This window comes from Gymnogyps californianus, chromosome 1, assembly GCF_018139145.2.
Source record: "Gymnogyps californianus isolate 813 chromosome 1, ASM1813914v2, whole genome shotgun sequence".
In the NCBI taxonomy this organism is placed as follows: Eukaryota; Metazoa; Chordata; class Aves; order Accipitriformes; family Cathartidae; genus Gymnogyps; species Gymnogyps californianus.
This window is the reverse complement of record NC_059471.1, coordinates 93645915-93669999: the sequence shown is the minus strand read 5'-3', so window position 1 is coordinate 93669999 and position 24085 is coordinate 93645915. Positions and strand designations below refer to the sequence as shown.

General features: G+C 40.0%; 1 protein-coding gene across 1 annotated transcript in view; it reads right to left on the bottom strand.

The window, feature by feature from the left end:
• Positions 1-10258: 10258 nt before the first annotated feature.
• Positions 10259-24085, bottom strand: part of PRRG1 (proline rich and Gla domain 1) — a 33847-nt gene continuing 20020 nt past the window's right edge. The window contains exons 3-4 of the mRNA XM_050914971.1: positions 22092-22252; positions 10259-14367 (exon numbers count right to left, since the gene is read on the bottom strand). Coding sequence (XP_050770928.1) covers positions 13846-14367; positions 22092-22252 — 683 coding nt within the window. The 3' untranslated portion in view covers positions 10259-13845. The remainder of the gene's footprint in view (positions 14368-22091; positions 22253-24085) is intronic.

Sequence of the window (24085 nt, the reverse complement as noted above, 5' to 3'; positions counted from 1 at the left end):
AACTGGGGGAAAAAATGAAGAGTGGTGAAGCCTGAAGAGTTTTGTCAGCTCAGCCACTTCCAAAGTCACATCCCACCCACGCACAGTCCCATTCTCACAGGACAAGCTGCTGTGTAAAGCCACTCAAACATGCTGGCCACAAAGCATAATCAAACAGGATCAGCTTCTGATTTAAGAAGTAGATAAGATTAAAAAGAAGCCAACCTGAAACTTTAGCCCAAATGAAGAACTTTACAGGACAGGGCTGGTTCTGCCTTGTGCTGTACAGGACAGGAGCAGACGACTTTTCCAGCCTCTTTCAGGCCTGCGCTCACAGCAGCAACCTGTGTGGATGTTGCTATCCAAGGTTTGCAGCTTTCCTGCTTTTAGCTTAATTATTTTAGCCTATAGCTAAAATACACTTCTTTAAATCAGCTAGCTTTCAAGGTGCCTCTTCCCACTACCTGGTTAAGTAAATACATGTTCTTAATAGCTAAACATAAGCAAAAACAGGTTCATATTTTTATCTCTTATTTGATTATCACCTTTGCTATGAGATTTGCAATAAATATTCTACAGCATCCAGATGAATGACATGTTACAGAACTGGAGCATCAGCCACTACTAATTAATCACAGTTTCATTGTTTACATTTTAAATAATTTAGCTGGCTGAATCAGCTCAATATTAGGGGAATTTGCAAACCATTTAGAGGTTTTGCAGTCAAGTTCATGACAATTTCCTTTCCCCACAACCACAACCGTTTCCCTGAGTACCTGTGTACTTATTTCTTGCTTGGGATGTTTACCTATTGCATGGGGAAGGTCAGTAATTTCAGCTGAGACAGATTGGCAGAGTTAAGCTCAACGGGAGCCTGACCCCAGGTTCCATAACCAATAGATTATATAATAGAAGTTTATTACTTTTCAGAAGCAATGACAAAACTAAACATTAACAGACAGATTGACTTTCCTCTGGGGTCACTGTTCATTAAATTTCCCACTGCTTTTACAATCTGAGCCACTACAGTCATGTAGCTTTTAGCTCAAGTCCTTAAAGCGAGAAGATTGTTTCTTTATTACCTTGCAACCATTCTTCATTTTAATGGCATTTTTCAAGCTCTCATCTTAAAACTGGTGAACACTATAAAAAAATGAAAACTCTGCCTTCTGCAGCTTAAACACAAACAAACTCAGTTTCTTCCATCCTTCTCGTTTAAAATCTGATAGGCACCGTGCCAGGCAGGTAACTAGGTGCCTAATGGAGACAGCTGGGTAAGGATGAAAACCTCCTCCACAGAAGCTGATGGTAGACTCACAGGAATTATCTATGAAGGTCTCGCTCTGTAAAGCAGCAGGCTGGGGGGGGGGAGGTTGTAGGAGAGTGTGTACCTGCCTTGTTTTGGCAGGCTGAGGAACCAGGACTGGGAACTAGGGATGGGTAGTTGAACTGAGGAGGACATGCCAGAGAGGGGTTTTGCCACTGGGATTGCGCACAGGTGCCCCGAGGCAATCATAGTGCTGTAGCTGGACCAGATACTAGTGGCTTCAACAACCCTGACATCTTTTGTCTTCTCCTTTCCTTCTCCAAAAGACAATATACGGACTTCAAACAGTTACCATTACAGACGGTCATCCAGGTACATTACAGAGGACTGTTGTGGGAAAGGACACACAGAGAAAATGGTAAGAAACTGTGGAGAAACTTCCTGCAAGAGATCCCACCCACCAAAGAAGAAAGATGTTTTTTTATTTCTTATTAGGTAGATATGGAATAACATTTATAAACTTGCAACAAAAATAATTTAAAAAAGGATTTATTACCCATCTTAATCACATTCTGTATCTACAGATTTCAATAGCTACAAGGACAGGATTTTATGGGCTCTTCTTTAAGGTCACAGTATATTTAAAAATACAAGGGCCACAATATCAAATGTTTGAAGAGTGGTCAGAATAAGAGAACCCCTTATCTTACATCACTGATTTCCCAAGGAAAACACCTTCTCTGCACATACTATGTGATTTACAGTAATCTAGTTCCCTCATTTTCTGATAACACAGGGCTCAGGTCATAGATTTTACATTGTTTTGATGGAAGATTGAACAAACTGTTTCATGCTTGCCTCCTGCTAATAGAGTGTGACCCTTTAACTTTGTTTCCTATCACTGACTGATCATGGAGCAATGCAACCTGACCGCCTTCCTTCCTGCCCACTCCAAAAATGAAGAGGTGATAAAAGCAATAGACATGATAGGAAGAGGCAAACATCTGTTGAATCAGTGTTCTATGACTTAAAGATGTTTTCATCTTTGAAATGACTGTAACAGCTAAGGCTGCCTAAAACCAAGAAACACTTGGGAGAACTTTGCAGCTGAGCAACAGCGGGGGAAGGAGGATGAGCAACATCTTAGGCTGTTCCTAACGTTACAAGCTCCAATTGTTTTTCTTTTCTAAATCCAGATTTATTGTTTGGGGCCATCACCAAAATGTTCTTTGTTTTTTCACTATGAAACAGATGGCATAAATGTGCCCTGGAATTTTATTGCTATGTTACAATTTCATTGTGTCAAGCTCAAACCAATAGGTTCATTCAGTCTACAATAAAACTTTCATTCTGCTGTGCTGCCTATGGATGCATTGAATAAAATGGCAGTTTAAAAAGTTTCAAGTTGCTAAATCAATATTTCATTATTTGTCTCATATTGGTTTTATTAGCGATAGAAATTATGCCCAACAACAGATAAAAACTTGAAATGGTTACTTGGAAAGATGTAATGAGAACGGACTTGTGCACAACCACTGCAATTTTCATCTTTTCATTTCTTAATAAAAGCTTAATACATCTTTTCCAACATGATGAGATTAGACAAAATTGCTCAGCTCTGTTCTTTGTAAGGTTAGTCAAACTATCAGCTGAAAGAATCTTTCTCAAGGTTATACACAAGTGAAAGAAAACTTCTATTATCAATTTACCTTGGCATAGGCTAGAACAAGAAAGAAAGCCTAATCTGTGAAGAGGTGTTCTGAAGAGTATTTAGTTCAAGAGGAACATGACTAAAGGAAAAATACCTGAAATACAGCAAGATTTAACTCTCCACAGTTCTTTATCAGTGCTTTTCAACCACGGCAAGAGTCAACCGTTCAACATATTTAATCATTTGAGGCCAGAGGCAGGTACAGGAACTTGCTACTCTAACCTCAGAGGTATTCTCATACCCAGGGCAGAGCAGAGTTGATACCTGAATACATAAACATATGTAGAAATCCAACTTCAACCACTCTGTTGATTTCTTAAGGTGAAATACGGCAGACCAAACTCTATTGTTGTTACAGTCAGAGCCTTAAAAGGGAAATGACAAGGAGAAAAGCTGATGACAGAAATTATCTTCTTCTACAAGAAAAATATTGCAAATCTCTTGGCTTTAGGGGACACTTTATCTACTTGCCCTGTAGAGATAACCTTATACGCATCACCAAAGGAGCAGAGAGGTGATTTAAAAAATCCTAAGGAATTAAAACACCTATCAGGTTAGACAATCATTGCAAGGTTCCTGGGATAACCTCAGCATTCCTGCACGCCTCCCTCCCCGCTGCCTCACTGCACGCCAACGAGCCTCTGATTAACCCTCTCTGGAGGCTGACTCTTTCACACAGATATCACCGGTGTCTGCACTGGCCGATCCAGTTTAGCAGACCAGTATCTCTGGTTGCCCTTGAGGGTGGTTGGTACTGTGTGACTGGTCCAATATCCCTATTTTGATGATCTTGCTGTGGATTTGCTGGGTATCTTGGTATCAGTCACAGCACGAAGGCAGGCCAAGTCAAAGCAGAGAAGTCTGCGTTAACTAGATCCAAATATAGACAATAAAGTTAGAAAGATATCAGAGATATGTGTACATGAACAAACCCAAGGAATCTGGAGGACTTCTAACACTCCTGGACTCTTACTAGTGTAATTGCTTCAATTGACCTGGCCTCTTCCTTTTCTTTTTTGCTCTTCCTTTTTTTTAATTAAGAAAAATACTAGACCATTATTTAATTGTATCGCTTTCTTTAGATTTTGCATTAAAAGAGACCTTTTAACATTGCTGAGTGCCCTTCCAATAATTAGACTTGCAAAACCCACCCTGTAGCATTCTATTAAAATTAATTAACTCACCTGCCAGCAGTTTAAATAACAACATGATGAAAACAATTTGTATCAGGCACTTGACAGTGATGGCAGGAACATTTCAAAAGCACACTCACATAATTTCTTTATACTCCCTTCAAAGCCTTGTAAAAAAAATGCAGCTTTTACAACATGCACTCAAGAAATTAAAATTAAGGCCACACAAGTCAGAGAGAGGCAACTCCATGGACCTGGAAAGCTTTTGATGCTCACCCAACCTCCTTTGCAGCACAAATCCAGCTCAGATGTTGCTGTGTATAGTTGCAGGGGTATGGCACAAGGAGAAGTGATCTCTCAAGTAGAGAGGTCCATGGCAGCTTAGAGGTTTGTAAAGCAGAACGGCTACCTCAGGCCAACGGACAGCTGGCACAGGTCTCACAGCCCTGCAGATACGTGTCTCACTCGTAGCTTGAGCAGTTCTTTCCACATGAGCTTTGGTCATGCACAGCATGTTGCAATAGGCTGATGTTTAGAGGCAAAAAAGGCCTCTAAACAGTGACAGCGTCTGCTTCTCAGAGGCATTACTTTATGGTCAAATGCAGTTAGCAGGCCAGGCAGAGTGGCTGCTACCGTAGGGCATGTACCACAGCAGCCTGTGCTCCAGGACCATGTCCCGTTGATGAGCTCTCCATCAGTGCTGGAGGCTTTTCTTCAGCAGGGGGAAAGGACAACACCTCTGCCATCTCTGTCACCCAGGAACGCCTCCATCACGCCTGTGCTGAATGTTAGCCAACCTCAGATCAACACAGATAGTGCTTGTGATGGTGACATACAGTGTCATTGCAGCCTGGGGAGGCTATCATCTGAGAAAGCAGAGGGGAATGCCATGAGGAGAGGGGGGATAGCAGGGTAGCATCTTGCAGCATCTCTCCTGTGAAATCTCATGGAAGAGGAGCATTTGTTCACAACTAACGATAGCAATCTCTTTAAAAGAAAGGGTTATTGAAATGATGTTGAATATTAGCAAGACAATTATTTGTCATCATCACCAGCACAGAGGAGATGCCAGGTGAAAGGTCCACAGGCTGTACCTGACTGTGAAGACCTGTGTCTTGACAGCAAAATGAACTCTAGGGGTCTTTACTCTTTGCAAGCCCTGGCATAGAAGAGCTGCTGGGAAAGGGCAGGCCAGAGGGAAGTGAATGTTTTGGTGATGTGGAGTAGCGCTACTCAGCTGCCTGGGAGGACATTTTGCATGTGTCTTGCCCCCAAAACAGGAGTCTGAGAGGGGCTTATACCTTTAATGTCGCTCTTGGAGAAGCATTTTCAACAGTATGGCACAAAATCTAGTGTAGGAAGTACTGGTGAAGTGAGATGGTTTAGTCAGCCTCATCAAGATAAACACGTTTTTACACAGCAATCTGGAAATCTCTGGACAAATGAGCAATGTTGGATGATCTTTTTTCAGCCAAGTTGCTAGGAGACATCACTGTAGTCAATCATATAATCATCAACTACTGCTGCTCAGGAATTTTTTTAATAAACTCTTCTATACTGAAGGGTAATTCAGTGAAGCTAAAATTGCTCATGGGACCATGCCAGTTTTGACAAAAACAAGCAACAAAACCTGCACTGGCAAAGACTTTTCAGGTTCCAGATGGAATTTGTGATCCAAAAAGTATAATGGGAAGGTTGGTGTCACCAGCATACAAAAAACCCAAGAGGAGTGGCTCAAACCCACACCCTGGGATATCCCTTAACAGAAAAATACTGGTCTGCTTTCCAGCAACCCGTAAGAAGCTAATTAAGTAAATGAAGTCTGTGGTAAGTAGTTTAAATTCACTATACACAGAAATCTGCATATATTATAGGAAATTTCAAGGGATTTTGAAGTTTGAAAAAGATGAAGACTGCTGGCCTAGTCTCATGTGCAAAGCAGCCTAATACCCTGCAATGGAGGAAACCCAAGTTCAAATCCTCTCTTCAGGGACATGGGTGAATGGCAAGGGAACCAGCCTTCCTCATGGGCTGGGGGTTTGCTGACAGCCCCAAGCCACTGAGTATTTCGGCACTGGTATCATGATTTTGTGGACAGTCTTCAGGCTCTCAATTTTGTGCTGATGCAGAACAGTAAATGTTGAAATCTGAGAGCATTGTGCAGGACAGAAAAGCTTTTTCTAAACGCTTCTGCCAATGGGGGAGATGGTAGCATTTTCACAGAGCCAAGCTGCCTGTGTGGAAGGGCTGAAAGGCAATGAAAGTGGCAGCACAAATAGGTACAAAAAGGGAAACTGAGCTACAAATAACACTTTATAAGGCTGAAAAAAATTATCGAAGAGAACATAGCATTAGAAATTATTTCCAAAGCTACATTTCTTCTAAAGAATCTGCACAATAAAAATATCAACTTTTATGGACTTTGATATAAGACCACGCGAAAGATTTTAGGGGGGAACAGAACAAGGAGGTATCATTCAGCAGTGTTATTAAATAAAGTGCAAAAATCAGCAAGTTTAGAGAAAAAAATCCCAGAAATAGAAAACCAAAGCATCTAGCTTTTTACCATTACGAGACATATCTGACTAAACATGCTTAGACATCCCTTCATTTTGCAAATGTTATTAAACTGTTAAAAAAATTGTGGAGCTGAGACGGAGAGTAAAGAAGTTACATAAATGTTATTAACAGTTCCTATAGCCTATAGTAACAACTCTACTCCAGGCACGGCTGCGGTAGCTTCACCCGGCGCCGGCCCCACCGAGGAGCGGAGCGCAGGCTGTTTGGAGGGTGCGGGGGCGTCAGGCCAGGCACAGCTGGCAGAGCCCGGCTGCGCCCACACAGCGCGGCCGTGGAGCAGCGCCAGTCCCTGGAGGCCATCAGGGCCACGCAGGCGTTAAAGCAACGTTTTGTTCTCAGCTGCCCCCGCGCCTCAAGTTTTGGTGAGCGCCCACAGGCGGAGAACAGAACCTAAAAGATTACAATACGCTTACTGCGGGCAAAACCCACAGAAGCGCCAATGCACAAATGACGGGGTTGCGCTAATTGTCAGGATGCTGGGCCTTCTCCCAGCCCACGAGTCTCGCTACGCCGGCAGACGGGCTGCTGCCTGCAGAGCAGAAGCAGCCGTGCTGTGGATCGCCGGTCCTGTGCCAAACCCTCTCCGATGCAGCGGGACCGCCCAGGGCAGCGGAGTCAGGCTTAGGTTTGGGGTCAGCACTTTTTTTTTTTTTTTTTGCATGGAAGGCAGCTGTTTTCATTTTAAAGTTGATATTTACCTTCAACCTTCCCCACTCGTCAGGTGCTTTCACAGAGGAATTTGCTTACTGCTGCCTACGCTGCTAGCAAATGAATGTGCAAGAGTGCCTAGTCTTTATTATACTTTTACTAGCACTCTTGAAGTTGTAGGCAAGTTGGAAACGATCCAAAACATTTCACATGGCTGTTGGATGGAAGAAGTACATTTAGAGACACCAACCTAATGTTCCGAAACGCAAGCCCGCAAGACTGCATGCAAAAAGGGGATACCAAGGTCTAAGTATCACTATTGGCAGACACAGCAGACATCAGCGTGGAACTTTTTGGTTTTATTTAAAACTCTGGTGAGGTGGGTATATGTGAAAAATGTAGTCTGACCAGCTCTCACGCATGGGGATTTTTCAGAGGGCAGATATATTTCACCTTCATCCACCTGTAACGAAAAAACTATGGTTACAATAGAACCATGAACAGAGAAGCAGACAATACAAAAATGAAAGAAATAAAAAATAACAGCAATTCTAATAGTAAATGGAAATAAATGACTTGTGGTAAGACAGTTTAGGGGTACCAGACAGGGAAAATTTTGAGCTGGTCACATCGTCCTTGCTATTCTCTGACAGTATCACTTTTCACAGAAAATCCTGGCAAGAAATGCTGTCTGCAGTGGTTCAATCTTGGAAATGATCCACGTGTGGTGGCTGCATTAAGACTGGAAGTTAAAAGGCCACAGATAGCAACAGCCTGTGCCTCACTGCGTGTCACAGCAGACTGATGCCTGCATCTGGCCCCAAATGCCTGCATTCAACCCCTCAGCTGTGTTTGTCCGGCACTGAAATACCGCATGGGGTGTGAGCAAGCCAGCAAGGTAAGGAGACAAGGAAGGACAGTGGGCAAGCTTGGGTCCCAGATCCTCATATATACGGACCTCGCAGTATGCAGTCATTGAGTGAACAACTTGAGTCCCTGTGCACAGTGAAGAGCGGGCACTGTGCCACTGCCAGCGGCAACAGTTGAGCAAGAAAATAAAGAAAAATCGAATTGGGAGCCTCTGACCTATGGAATTGGTCCAGGGTCTGTTCTGTGGGAAAACACGTCCTACACCACGGGAAAGGCCAGGCAGACAGTCTGGTACAGATTACTCCTTGACGCAGAGATTTCATTGCTGAGAGTATGGAAATAAATTTTCTGAGTACTTGTTTCCTTCTTGCTTTAAGCTCCTCAGCTAACCCTGGGAGCCACGCAGGTACGCACAAAGCTTCCAACTGGAGAAGGAAACAGCAGGTCATGCTGAAAGGTTTTGATTCTTAGATTTTGTTGTTTCTAAGACAGGGGAAACCAGCACAGTAGTCAGTGTGGTTTTATTGCATGACACACTGAGACAGGACAGGGAAAGAGAACACAGGTCCTAACAGTACAGCAAACGTTACAGAGAGCTAAACGGTAAGCGCATGCTGCATAATATAGAAAATCAAGAGAATATAGGCAAGGCCTTTCTTGCACTGACTTGTTACTTAGCATTCCATAACTCACTGCCAAATGAAAAATACAATTACTGAGATCCCATTGCAGAAGAAAAGCGCAGCTCAACTTTCTGGCAAAGCTCAAAGTTCAATTACCTTGTAGCAAATCAATCAAACGTGTGCAGCAAGCACTGAAATAGTACAGATGTCACCTCACTGCTTTCAGCTGAACATGGTTTTTCTTCTTTTTAAAAATCAGCAAGTAGCACTAGGAAATATTTACAAAGTTCACATTATGCAGAAGATAAAAAGGAATCTATCAGTGTGATTTAGAGCGGCAGAAAACAGTGTTCAGGGCATATGAAACAATAAATAATGAACATTCATCACTAGTAACCTGGTGCGATGATTAGATTTTTATAGAGATTCATGATACCAGTTTAACATTATATCCTCCACGTTTCAATAGCTAGAAGCCAGGCATGCAGAGGCAATCATGCATTGAACCATGTGCAAACACGTTAGCCAATGCTGATGGATGTATGGTCAGGACACTGAACGTGTATATGCACAGCGAATGCCACTTAACCGAACACAGAGCGTTCTGTTTGGATGGCGTTGGTCTGAGCTATGCAAATAAAAGCCTACCAAGGGGAGCAAGGTGCTATACTATGCACGTGACGGCCTGGAAAGTCACACACACTTTGTTGCTTGAAGTGACTCTTTTTGCGCTTTTGTTATGACCAGTACAAAACTGCACTCGTGTTCATGAAACTCTAAGATACATACCTCCTGTTGGGCTTCACTAACATCTCCAACAGACTCCAGTCGTGCGGTAAGCTAGTGAAAAACACCAGGGACATATTATCCTATTTACCAGCAGCTGAGCAAGAAAGGATGACACAAAGTTTGTCTTCACTGGAATGGAGATCTTTAGTTTCCAGCAGGGATCGTTACGCAAGGTTGTTTTTTGGTTGGTTTTTTTTTGTTGTTGTTCGCTATTAGTACATCATTCCCAGAGCTGATACAAAATTTTGCAATCACTTTTTTTCAAATGGCTGAAGCCAACTTTGAAATTAAATCCTCTGACTTAAGTGTACTGTTTCAATTTGTTGTAACAGAATAATTTCTGCTTTCCCTCTGCCTATGACTATTATTTAGCTATGGCTACAACAAATGTTTTTTTAAAAAATGGAAAATAAACAAATTCACGTTGTTTATGTGAATTATGAATTGAACAACAACTCTGATTAAAAATGAGCCTGAATTTTGAAAGAATATCAAGTCTACCTGCAAACAAAATTATATTTATATTTTAAGTTATCAAAACAATTGATTCACTGCAACTGATTAAGTACATGTAACAATGGAAATTAAAAGAACACCACTTAAATACAAAGTTAATTCTCACTGTAGTTGTGTAGAATTGATATTTTGAAACACTAGAGGCATCTTAAAAAATTTTATTTAGCATATCCAAAAACAAATGTTACAAAAAATTTTCTATAAATGTAGGCAAAAGTGTTTAAATAGGATAATTTAATGTAAACCAAACCCCTTTAAAATATGCAATACTGTAATCAGAGGTTATTTACATCCAGTGAAGACAGAACAACCTTTACTAACGCTAAGTATCATCTAAGCAAGTAATTGATTTCCGTAATTTCTTAAAACAGCGACACTTATATTTAAGTTAGTTTTAGTAAATAAATCATCTCAGTCCTAATACAAAATGAAATTCAATGTTATATTCAGAAATGGGAAAGGCAGTATCCTGCCTGTTCATGTCATCAGTCAAGACAGTACTGCATTCAGGCTTGCAAAACCTTTAGAGAGGTACAACTATAAATTTATAATATTTATTGCACAACAATGCAATTACAGGATAGGTAAAACAACTAAGTGACCTGGAAAAAAAAAGCTGTATAAAAACCCAATACAAATGAAATTTTATTTTACAATCAGATTAGAAAAGCCAGCCACAAGACTAAGCTGTTTTCCCACATTTCACAAAACAGAACAAAATAATTCGTAATTTGACATTATTCCAACATGGAGAAAGCTGTTCATGTCTTAGAGGAAATACATTTGTATAACTGTCCCACGCAAGTTTTGTTTAATTATGAAATTTATTCACCAAGACATAAGTTTATAGCCCACAATGGCTTTCATGCTCATGTACATGGAAAAGGCATAGCCCAACAAATTCAACTCACAGATCATTTTAGATATTTGGTTGTGGCTTTTTTGGAAAGACAAGCATCATTTTTGCATTGCACATAAAGTATCTACAGGATACAGCAACACATTCAACTTAGGAGTCAGAAACATAAAGCTGTTAAAAGTAGTAGGGGAATATAGAGTAATTAAAAAAAGAAAGAAAAAAAAAAAGCCAGCTCATCTCTAAGCTAGACTGCCCATGTTCAGGGCATGATGACACCTGCTGAATGACCTACTGTGAAAACGGGTGATCTCTATGCATTTCCTACAGGAAAGTCATATCCAAACAAAAAAAAGTTACTGCTAAAACTACTAGCTGTGCTGGCAGGCACAGGAGATGCCAATATGGCATGGACACTGACATACCAGCTCTTTTTGAGGTGGTTCCTGCATGTTGAGATGAGGCACTTTGTTTTGGTAATGTCTGCCTAAAGCAGTATATTAACTGTTGCTCAGTATAAAAGGAGCTTTAACTTCTACAAGTGGCAATTCAGGACACACAAGAGCTAAAACCACTTCAAAAGAAAAGGTCAGACAGCCAAAAAACAACACCCAGGCAATTCTTACTACAAGTGTCCAAAACATATTGTATTTATCTACCCAATCTCTATTATATATAATAAATATAAATAAGAGTTATCTTTTTGACAACAGTTTGGCCTGGAGTTCATCTATTAATTCTAATACAACTTGCCTTAGCAACTGAAGATCCCCAGTAGACAACTAAGGCAACCTACTCTTTGTCAAAAATGAGAACATAAAATTAATCATAAAATCTTTACTTCATTTGTCAATACATTCTACCAAATTCTTACAGAAGCGTGCATATAGACACCCATCTATGACCATACATTTCTTTTCAACAGCTTTCTGTAAAATTCCTTAGGGAAAAGACAGGCCAAGCCCCCATGAGACGGTAGACACCAGCACACATCTCGGACATTAAGAGCAATTTCAAATGGATGGCACTGGCATTTTGTTTGGGGTCTTTGGAACAAGATGCAGTTTGGGTTTCTGTTGTAAGAAAGCCAACTTAACACAGCAGTCCTTCAGGGCTAAATACATTTCAATTGGTGCTAACTGATTAGTAGAACACAGAACAATACTAAAGCTAATGCCGCTACCTTGGTGTGGGAAGAAAGAAAACTGAAATGAATATTCAGAAGCTAAACCAAACAATGGACTTTTAAATCAAGCTGGGAAAAAAGAATCACCACACTACAGCTTGCACCACCTGAACTATCATCAGTGTCTACACCAGGTGGTTGAAATTCTGTACAAGCCTCTAACTTGCATCAACTCTGACAGAAATCCACATCTCTTCAGCCTCAAAAAGTCACTCCAGACTAATGCTTGGGGCTATGCCTGCGTTGTGTTCTTAGAAATACAACAGGGTGGGTCCTGACCTACATCAGGTGGACTCTGCAGCTCACAGCTGGAGGTAGCAGAGCCAGGCTGGCCACACAACTTCTGGAGCCAGCCTGGACTAACATGCTTCCCAGCACCTCTTACTCTGATGACCACCTATAATCTAAGAGCTGTGAAAAAAAGGCTTGTGCACACTGAGAACGGAGTGCGCTTTAAGAATTCATGTCACGGATAAAAGCACTACACTGTTCTTAGAAACAATGAAAAATGTAAGTAGTTTTATTTCATTACAATGTATTGTTAACTTTTGCAACAGAAGCACCTTGTTGGAATGGCTAAGTGATAAATGTATATGTTGTTGAAAAAAGGTATACTCTCTGCAAAAGATTTCCATAGCCACCAATGCAAGGTGCACACACGGTACATGTAAGTATGCAAGAGGCAAAAGAATATCAGGATTTGAGGAAGGGGTTTTTATTTCATAGTTGGGGGGAAAAAAAAAAGTCACACACTCTGAATGCTTTCCCTTTTTTTCCTTTTTAAAAAGGAAAGTAATACCTTTGGGTTTATATGTTTATGGATAATATCCTGGTCCCAGTGAAGACTATGATCAGGATTTTATCTACTCTTGAGTATTTCAGTATTTCATTATTTACCGTTGCATGAACTTTCAAGTTCTAAAGTTAACATATGCACACTTCTCACCTCTAGAATACACAAGTAAAAACAGATAGGAAAACAGAGAGGAAAGGCAGAACACAGACAAAAAAAGTACACTATTAAATTCACTAATTAGTATCTTGAATTGTTAGGTTCTAAACATTTACAGAATTTTGAGTTGTAATAGAAAAAGCTTTAGAATACACCTCTTCTGCTAGGACTCTGAAATTATTGCTATTAAGCCAGCATACTCTAACGAGACACTGGTTTGAACACAAAGGCATACTGCTCTCAGCCTTCCAAGGGCCCAAGATAGGGTGCAGCATGTAACAAAAATCCAAGTGAGAAAAAGGAACCAACCAGACCAGAGGCAATACTGCAAAATCAGTCCCCTTTAGTGTAAATAACTATCTAAAATGTTGCTTAAGGATTCCCTATTTCAGGCAATTCTGACAGTCTGCAGTAAGAAAGGGGACGGAGATTCCACAAATCTTGTGGGGAACGTGGACAATGTTCAGAATAAAACAAGTGACATCCCTCAAAGCGGAGGTACTTTTGAGAAGTATGACAGAGCACCACATTTGTACCTGTACTACACTCTCAATACAGTATCTTTTAAGACCTGCTGTAGGGGAAAAAATCCCAAACCCAAAGATCAAGTGAACCTAAAACAAAAGTGAAGTTCATTGTACAAGTCCATTAAATTACAGAAATGCATAATAAGCCAAGATAAAGTGCTACAAAATGATTAGTATTTTTTAAAAAGTCCATAGCATTCTTCTTGCTTTACTTAGTACTGGTGACAACAGGAGATAGTGCAATTGCACTGGCTGAACTGGAATTCACAATGTCTTCATATTGCGGGGGTGGATCTAAATGTTGTTCAGTTTCACTTCTCATATTGATTTCACCAGTGGCTTCCTCATATGAAGGAGGAGGATCACAGTTTGAGAGCCTTGTGGATATTGAGTCTGACTGTCCATCCATATAGCTCAGACCTCCTGGAGAGAGCCCACTGACTTCATACATTTCCTCCTGTGGGGAATGAACAATGCTGAGAGGCGGCGGAAGAGGACCTCTGCCGTCAGCCACAGCACCATCACCCATCGCTTCGTGGGCTCCCCTATGCACGTACACCGACTGTCTACGCATTTTCTTTTTAAACAGGCATCTCCATATGACAAAAATGACAATGAGGATAACAAAAAGGCCAATGATTAATGGAAATGCAAGGTAAAATGAATACCAGGTATGTCCTGTGTTACTTTCTCCCTGAAGTCCATTTTTGTAGACTTTCCAGAACTCCTTCTAGAAGAGCAAGACAGGATAAGTCAGAAACTATAAGACAGTTAAAAAAAAAAATTCACTGTAATCAAGTTGCTTTAAATGAATGAGAAAAAAAGGCATTTCAAATACTGATGATTAAAGTAAGAACTGGTATGGATAAGCACGCACAATAAACTTTAAAATTTTCTTCTGATGTGATCAGTGACACAAAAGGGTTTTTGTTTTTTAAAACCAACTCCTCACTGCTTTTAAGATTCCTGTGTCTGCACTTAATATTTACAAATGTGCAGCACAGACAGGACTAGGTAAATAAAATAATAATAATAATATCATCTAATCAGCATGCACATCAGTCATCTGGTGGATCAAAATTTTTCAGCACCACTCAAGGTAAAAGTTAGGGGTCTGTTTGGTTTAAAATCGTAATAAGATACTAATACAATCTGACAGGGAAATACTGTTTTGGAATGACAGACCATTTTGGCAAAGCGCAACTATGTTGTACTGTCATCTCATAATTTAGACTTCCCCCACTCTGGCTCATAAAGCAATTGCTGTCAGCTTATTTTGAGTTGATTCAGATCCTCTGTTTATAGTTAAAAATAGCTCCAGCACTATGAGAGTATTACACAGCTTATTATATTCTAGAAACTTTGACAACACAGCTACAGATAAATGGAAGAGAAAGTGAAAAGTGAAAATATGAACAAGTGAAAACAAAAATGAAGGGGGACACCAGTACTTGAAAGTCCTCTTTGCTATATTAATATGCACAAGCAGGAGCACAAAGATCATGTCGCCATCCAATTTTCTCTGCAGTGAATGCTAGGAAAAACAGTACAAAGAAAAGCATACCCTGCCTCAAAAAAGTAGTCATCCTCATCTGTAATATAAGATCTCTCCTACTAAGAAACACTTCCACTGTGTTTTATAGTCATGTAAAATTAAAGAAAAAAAATAATTACCCCCCCCCAAATCCATGCCAGAAACTCTGAACTCTTTAAAATTTTAAAAACTCTCTAAATTTTCTTTAAAAATGCAGAGACCTGACCCATTCATACTCATGCCAGCATCTATTTTAAATGACAGCACACATCTTACATGCAAGCATTTATAAAATAGTCACCACCAGGTAAATTTGATATTGTCATTGCTCAGTTATTAGGAAATGATGTATTCAGGTTGCAGACTGACTGACTTTGTGCACAGACAAATCAGGTCCATCGATTTTTTTAGTTCAGGACTGCTGCCACATGATCAGCATTAAACAGATAATGCCACCAAACTGATCTCAGGGGCAGCTCGAGTCCAGAAGCAGCGTGGCCCCTCTAGCGTGGAGGCTAAGCTTGCCCTGTGCAAAGCCAGGGCCAGGACACCATGGGCAAAACACATACTCACAATGCTTCTGGATTAGAATTTACTAAGGTTAAGAGCAATGCCATGTGCATGAAAGATCTGGCTATCCTGTAGATTTTCTTTTTTAAAAGATAAATTCAGTTGTTCTTATCCCTATACTCAGTGCAAGTTCCAAAAAAAAAAAAAAAAAAAAAAAAAAAAAGTCTTAATTCCTACAGCAATCCAGGATCAGGTGTTTTTCTTAAATTCCAAGGCTTGACATCACAAGCAGGTCATCACAGAGCTCCTCTTTGATGTGAACCCAGGTCCAAATCACCTAAGCTAAGTCAGGTAGCATTGACTTCAAACAAAATAAGCAAGTCTTGGAAGATGGACTAACCTCTCTACTTCTCTACAAGGGACTTCCTTGATGCATTGTTCCACAGTGAACCCCATAGTCAACTGTGCTGACTTTAGAAAAACATAGTTGAGGGGGAAACCTAACATTAAAAAATGACATTAGCTGCACAACTGAGGACTTTTGGGACCTCTGCATGATAAAAACTGACAAAACCAAACACCTCACCTCTCCCCACCAGATCACCAGGCAATTAAGATCTGTTGCCTATTACCTTTCCATCTGGTTTGAATACAACTAACTAGATTCTTTAGTGGAATAAATAATAAATATATTGTCAACTAAGAAAGCAGAAAAGGATTCATTAGGATTATTAAATGCTACTGTCTGTACTGGAATCAAACTTCCCACTTCACTGTTCTGCTGCCTCAACAGCAGCAGAGGAATAAAATGGTACAGTGTTTGTTTTTGAGGCCAAAGTTGCAAAGATTTACTGAAAGTCATCAAATATACTGTGCAAGGATGTGTCATTTTAAAGACTCTGTGGAGGAGAAAGGTAGTTTTGATGAAAAAGAAGAAACCACACTTTTCCCCTAGCAATATATTTTGTGTTGCAGACTGCAGAGGAAATGCACCCTCCCCAATGGAAGGGTAGTAAGTTGTGACTGGTATCTTAGTACTGTTTCCATGTTACTTCTAGCTCAGCTCTATCTGCTAGAGAAAACGTCTCTGTGCCTTCTTCAGAAAGCTGAAATACCAGCATGTCTCCTTGTCACTCTGCAACATGGCAAAGCAGCAGAAAAGCTGTTTTCATCAGAGTGGCAGGCAATTAGTTCAGAATAGGGTGTGTGGCTGTGGGGGATGTTCAAGTTGATGGTGTGACCAGACAGGTGCATAAAGAGCTTAAGGTAAGAGTTTAAACTGCCTTACGGATGAAAGTAGTTTAGTGTCCACTTTCATTTACATGCAAGGCAAAGGAAATTCCAAGACAGTTTAGACACACACACCCCCGTCAAAAATTACAGTGCTTCAGGTCTAAGGCTATCTTACAGAGACAGAGGAATAAAGTTCTGCACACAGGTGAAAAATACTAAGAAACATACACTTGTTTAGTCATTTAAAAAAAATAATCTTTCTTTAAATTTTCCTCTTTGGGGAAACAAAAAAACCCCAACCAAAAAACAACCCCACAAAAACCCACCAACCAAAAACTTACAGCGTACTAGACCCCAAGTTTCCAGCTTGCATTTTTGCAAGCCACATCTCTAAGAGAACCACAAAGACTGTTACTTCAGACTGACGGAATTGACAGGAACTGCAGGAAACTAATACTTCAGGTTCGAGTTGTGCAGCTGCCAAGCAGCTCCCCCTCTGCTCTGTCATCCCACAGCTACACTGCACTGTAAAGTGAAGGCACAGGAGGAGGACAAGCCACCTGGTCAAAGTTAAATCATGCCCAACAAAACGACAGAGAACTGGGATGAATTTGCACAGTGTGGGCATTTGTACAAACTGCTATGAAAAAGAAACAAGGGGGAAATACTGAAAACCTAGGAAGTAGCTGGAGAGTTACTGAATACAGAAAGTTAGTGATTTAAAAGTTGGAAAACTCACAGCACAAACATCGCTTCCACAGTTGCTGATCTCTTAAACCAACAACAAAAAGGACTTTCTTTGCACTTGACAAAATTATTAACTTGTGATTTATGAAAAGGACACTCCAGTAATTATTTATCCTCGAGTGCTGTACAGCTGGGAATACCAGGCGTATATGCCTTAAAAGGCTGAAAAACTAAGCTAAGCAGGCCACAGAATCAGATAACTGCAATGGAAAATACTTAGAAAACATCTAACGTATATTCCTGCCAAGAACTACTTTTCTGAATGTCCCTTACTGCTTTGGCAAATCCAGTTTGAAATAATCAAAAGGAATTCTCAAGGGCATCCCACACAAAGACAGTTATGGCCAATTTGCCAGAATTTTGTTTCCCTTTTATTTCTAATACTTCTCAGAACAGAGTCAGCATCAGTCAACTGGATCTGAACACTGAATCAAATAAGGGATCCACATGAAAGTTAAAAGACTTGCACCCTGCTGAGAATTTCAGCTGAGGCCTTTACTACATTTGGCAGCATCGTCAGCCTCAAACGATTCTTGGTCAATTGTCTGACTTGTTTTAAAGGTGGACTAATAATATGCCAGTCAGAAGACTGCTTGATATTCAGTAGGCAGAGGATGCGAACAAAGCAATAATGGGAAGTGAGCGTACCTGCTACATTGTTTTCTTCTGGTCTGCCCTCAATTTCAAGTGGCAGGAAAAGATTCACCTCTTCTGGGTATTTATCCAGCATCCATAATTAGACACAGACTGATGCTACTTGATCACATCATTTTAGATCTGGTGCTGACAAGTTTTGAGTTGCTTGCTAAGCTTTTTAGTGGTTTGTTTGTTTTGCCAGAATAGAGCTATACAGAGAACCTTGCAATTTCTGTAATACTTAAAATTTGTGGGAAATTTGAAACACAAATGAAGATCTGTGACTTCTAGCTTTTAAAATCTTCATGCAGTATAATTTAAAAAAATGAGTTAATGGAAATAAAATTAATATCAGTGCTTCAATCACACCCAGATACTTTGCACAGTAACCTTTGAACAGATCTTTGAGTCTCCCAACAACCTTTGACAGCTGACCAGTGACCACATACAGTGCTGCCTGCTGGCTACAGGTACTACAAATAAACAGCTTTACTAGATCAGGCCTAGGGTTCACCTAATCCGTTACCTTCTCTCTGACAACAATCATTAGAGACTGCTGAAAGAAGAGTTCAAACACAAGCAGGCAGTGATACTCTCCCAGCTTCCACATATTTGTGCTTCAAGAACTTCCATTAGCCAAAGTTGACCCCTTTTATTCAATGGTTCCAGATTGATTTATCTTCCGTTCATTTATATCGTTGTTCTCTGAACCTGTACAAGCTTTTAGGATCCAAGACATCCTGTGGCAAGGCAGTCCACAGCTCTATTTGTGGTGAGAGGAGATACTTCTATTTGCTTTGAACCTGCACCTTCTAGTTTCCTTAGGAGGCCCTCTTAGCTCTCCTGTCAGAAGGATGGCAAGTGACTGACCTCAGTTCAATGTTCATGCTCCTCACAGACATCATCACATATTCCCTGATTTAACTCTTTTCCGATCTACTGTTGTTACAGAAACCTTTTCATCTCTTTGGTCAACTATCACGCTTCTCTGGTCCTCTGGTCCTTCCTCAGCTACTAATTTGCTTTTTAGGAGACAGAGAGATCAGAGCTGTACATGGCACGTTCACGATGCGGGTGTGCAATGACATAATTATGTTCTCCATTTTGATCCCTATTCCTTTCTTTAGATTCTTAGCACTCAGGTTTTTATTTTGTTTTGTTTTTGTTTGACTGCTGAGCATTAAATTCAAGTCTTCATAGATGCAAATTCAGATCTTGTTCCCGAGTTCAGTTCGGAGCCAATCATATATATAATGAATGTTCCCTTTTCCCCTGCATGCATTACATTTGTCAACACTGAATTTCATATTCTATTTTATCCACAAAGTCCTGCAAATTCTTCCCTGTTGGCTCTAGCCTAACATAATAGTATTATCTTTATAATTAACTTTATAATTTTAAATAATAATTCTGAACCTATCAAAATCCCCAAGCCAACACAATTTTAAAGGCATTCAGTATTTCCATGACAGCTATGCATGTACACTTAACATACACAATGCTAACTTTCAAGAAAAACTCATGCATCAAAAATAACTTGAGGGAACTGCTTGATATTATTTTAATATTACAAATCCGGGTGTTGTACACCTCCCCAGAAGACTGCAGAAAAAGAAAGAACCGAGTGGACAAGATAAAAAATACAGAGAGATTACACAAAACAAAGTTACCATGAGATAAATAAGCTACAGACCCTATTTGAATTCCAGTCTATCTATACCATGAAATCATTGCATCTTTGTTACTCTAAACACACTGAATCAGGATCCTAGTCTACTGCATCTGTTTCCTTGCCCCGGGACACAGAATTTAAGTCCTACTAAGTTGCTGTAAGGATGGATACCGCTGGGGGACAATGGACTAAATAAAGCCTAAGTAAATGAGGCTGGTGAGGCACAACTGCACATTAGCAGAGCCTGGCCCATTAGCAAGCTATCAACAACAGAATAAAGCAGCTAGGCAAAAAAGATCCAGTAGTAGAAATGGATAAAAGGTCAGGACCTTATTGGAAGCTCCTCCTCCACTGTGACGCAAAGGTTGTGGCAAGAGTGGAAATGTAATTATTTCTATTTTACTATTTCCCAAATACCTCTGCAAGGGAAATGCTATCTACCAAAACAAAATGTTCTGAAATGGGGGAAAAGAAGCTGAAAGTGAGAGGCAACATGTTTAGGCTTTACTTTCTCTAGTGACTTGAACTTCTTGTGTTACTTAAGCAAAAGTGATATTGTGTTAGAATTTTACACAAGTTGTGTCATTGTACACACTATTCTCTTAATTACACAATGCGCTATCATTACGAATGGCCACACCAAGCCAAGTTTGGGAAGTAAAAAATGTGTGTGTGCATGGACTTTAAAGCTTCAGAAAGAAGAAGCTTTGAAGAGACACCACACGTCCTACTACTTCATTTTAATAAATCAGAAAGTTCTCATTCCAGCCTCATCCATCTCCCCAGGTATGACCTCCAACAAAAAGATGCCAAGAACTTAAAATGTTCAGTATGCCTTTACACATCGCTATTTTTTGATGCAGAGCTCAGCCACTGAAGAGTGGAATGCATCACCTGCGTAACTTCTGGAAGAAATCTGCAATGCTCCCTGTGCTACTGCACCCATTAACCCATTGGCCTTGCAAGTACAATTTCCCTATGCAAAAACACACAAGGGATAGAAGCTTTTTTTGAAGATAAGTTTTCTGAGTCACATTTTCTAGCACCTGTTTTTCACTTTAGGTTTATCCTCAAATTCAGCCCTAATTTCATCCATGTCTGTCTTGAATTAAAAAAAAAAAAAAAAAAAATTATTCTTGACTCTACTGCATTAAATAGGCCAGCTGCCACCATCAAAAACCTGTGTCCTGTTTTTTTTTGTTGGGAAGCAATATAAGATATGTTGGGTATGATGTGCAGCTATTGCTTGCAGAGCCATTAGCCCACAAGCTTCTTTTAATTAGAGAAGCCAACAGACTTATGCAACAATTCTATGTGGGCAGTATCTGCTTCATTCCCGTCATGTTAATGTATCACTGCCCTTGCATAACACATGGCAGCACTGAAATTACTGTGTTTTAGATCACTGCTGCTTAACAACACTCTCTGAGGGCTTGCAGATTTTAGCTTGAAGAAGGCCACTAGTCTTTCCTTATTTTTAGACTATTAATAGTCTGGGCACTGAACACTTTGGCCAGCTACACCAGCACCTGGGATTTGAAGGTGTATTTTAAATGGAAAGCTTTTTGAGTTGCTCACTCATTTCATGTGAACATATTCAATAAACAAGTTATTCCAGAAGGAGTGAGATAAGTGAAGACTTGCGCCCTCTGCTTCTATATATTCCCCATAACAGTCCCAATCCCATAATTTCTTCCAAGCAAGACAACTGCAGTTATAATATCCAGGTCAGACTTAAGTGTGTGATGATAGGAGAACCAGTACATAGGCTATTTGGGTAAATAGTGCTGCCAAACAGATGACAGTTTTGCCCACCTTTTCTCAAGTGGGGCTATTAATTCATGTTCCTTTTCTTCCCAGCTGCCAATTTTCACAACACTTACGAGCATAATTATGTTTGAGACTTCTACTCCCTTCAAATTCAGTTTAATTGGGACGAAGGATTCAAAAGTTATTGCTGTGCAGTCTATCCACCTCCACTGTACACCTTATTTGCTTAAGGAAGCAGGCCAAAAAGAAAAACAAATCTAATGTAATGTTGGAAAACACACAAGCATTCAGCACACCCCAAAATTTAGTATCAATACACCCCATACATATTTAAATACACACCAAAACATACCGTTTTTTCCTCATTTTCAAATGCTTCTCTTGCTTCTTCATAGCTACAGATTTCTTCTCTGCATTCATGTTCTATGTCACCTTGCTTTAATTCTTCCAGAAACGTGTTGGCTCTCGGGTATCTTTTTAACACAGAATTGGCTTTGTCCTCTGTTAAGAACACTGAATAATAGGAGAGACAACAAAGGTCACTTCTAAAATAGATATCCAAAACCTCATGCTAAAATTGCTCAAAGAAAATGTGCTTTTGAAAAATAAAGAGCTTTTTCAAAGTCTTCTCCTTTATTTAATATTTATATTAATATGACAAAAGGCCTCTCCTAGTTTTGTTCACTATCATAAGTAGTTGGGCCTACAATTTCAGTAATTATTGCTATAACGTCATAAATGTGATGGACCTCAATTCAGCATCACAGTCATGTATGCTTAAACAAGATTGAAGCCGGTGCCTAAGAAGCATGCTCAGAAGAGACAGGCACATGCTCAACTCAAGCGACTTCTTAAACTGAGATGACACAGAACAAACAAATCCTGCTTGTGAACACCCAAAAAGATATTTGCAACTGCCTGAGGGCATCACAGCCAGAATGCGCTGAAGTTTTTGATATAAATATTTATGAATATTACCCAGAGTCAAACACACCAGAACAGCTGCATTTATCAATGTTTAAGTCTAGAAGTTTTCTTAAGCAACTTTGAAGCAGACTTGCTCCCTTCATTCCAGAAATCTCAACCATGAAATAGTGACCTTTATGGGAGTGTGGGGGGAAGTAGCCTCTTTGTGTTTTCTTGAATCATACACAAAACGTCACGTTATTTGATGAATCAAATAAAACAACCCCAAAAGGCAACCAATGTTCTGACACAGGTATTCTTTATTTGCTTTCCTTAGTTTTCTGTTCAAGGAAGAGAGCTGGAAGCAACCTCTTTTCTTCTGATGTCCCAGCTTTCCCTCAAACTCCCTGACCCAATGATTTTTACAGTAATATGCAGCAACTGGAACACTCCAAAATCCAGCAGACTGAATTACCTGGGAGGTACATCTGCAGTGAATGATGCAGAAATTCTCCAGGTATTTCAGGTCAGGAAGCAAGAACATCATGTCAGTGCAACACTGTTCTTGGGGTCTCACTGCCAGCAAGAGGAGCTAATTATTCAATGTACTGCCATACTAATATACTCATACCACTTTCCTGACCTATCCTGACCCAATCATTTCTGCGTTGGTTCATTTACAACTAGTCTGGGACTGCCGATATGCTATGAAGACAAACTCTCACTGTCTGCTGAAGGACAGAGACTGACTGGTTTAAGGACTGATTTAACTACAATTTTATAGGAATCAGTTTGCTGGGGTTTTGTTTCCTTAATCATCTGATTTTGAATTTTAAAAAAGGATGGCAGCAAGTCTACAAAGACGATCACTATGCTCTTGCTTTAGATAGATGTGGTGGCATTTTTCAGCAACGAGGCTACTACCATAATTAGGCTGATCTACTTTAATTTAATTTTGTTTAGTCTCTGTGGTATACTTTGTTATACATCGTTAGACAGTCATCTTCCTTTTGCAAAGGATTAAATGAAGATTTGAAGATTAAACTCCAAAACACCAGTCACTCCTATACTTTCAGTTGAATACACATGGTACATACATGCACCACAGAAATTACACTATTCATGATGTTGCCAGAGGTTCAGTGCATACAACTCTACAACTGCACCTATCGCAATTTTGGTTTTCTACAGCACCACAGGTGAGCACATGGGCATCTTCTATTACGTAAGTTCACTGACTAAATAACTAGAAATTAATATTCAAAAATCTCTTCAAAAAGGAAAGAAAAAAGGATGGCTTCTTTCCATTTCCCACACAATTCTCCTGACTCCCCTCTAGGCCTGAAGAACTTTCAACATGCCTCAGTGATCACCTGAACGTGATGAGCTGAAGGACTTGTCCACATCAGGAAGCCAGCATGCAGCCATGCATGGGGATGG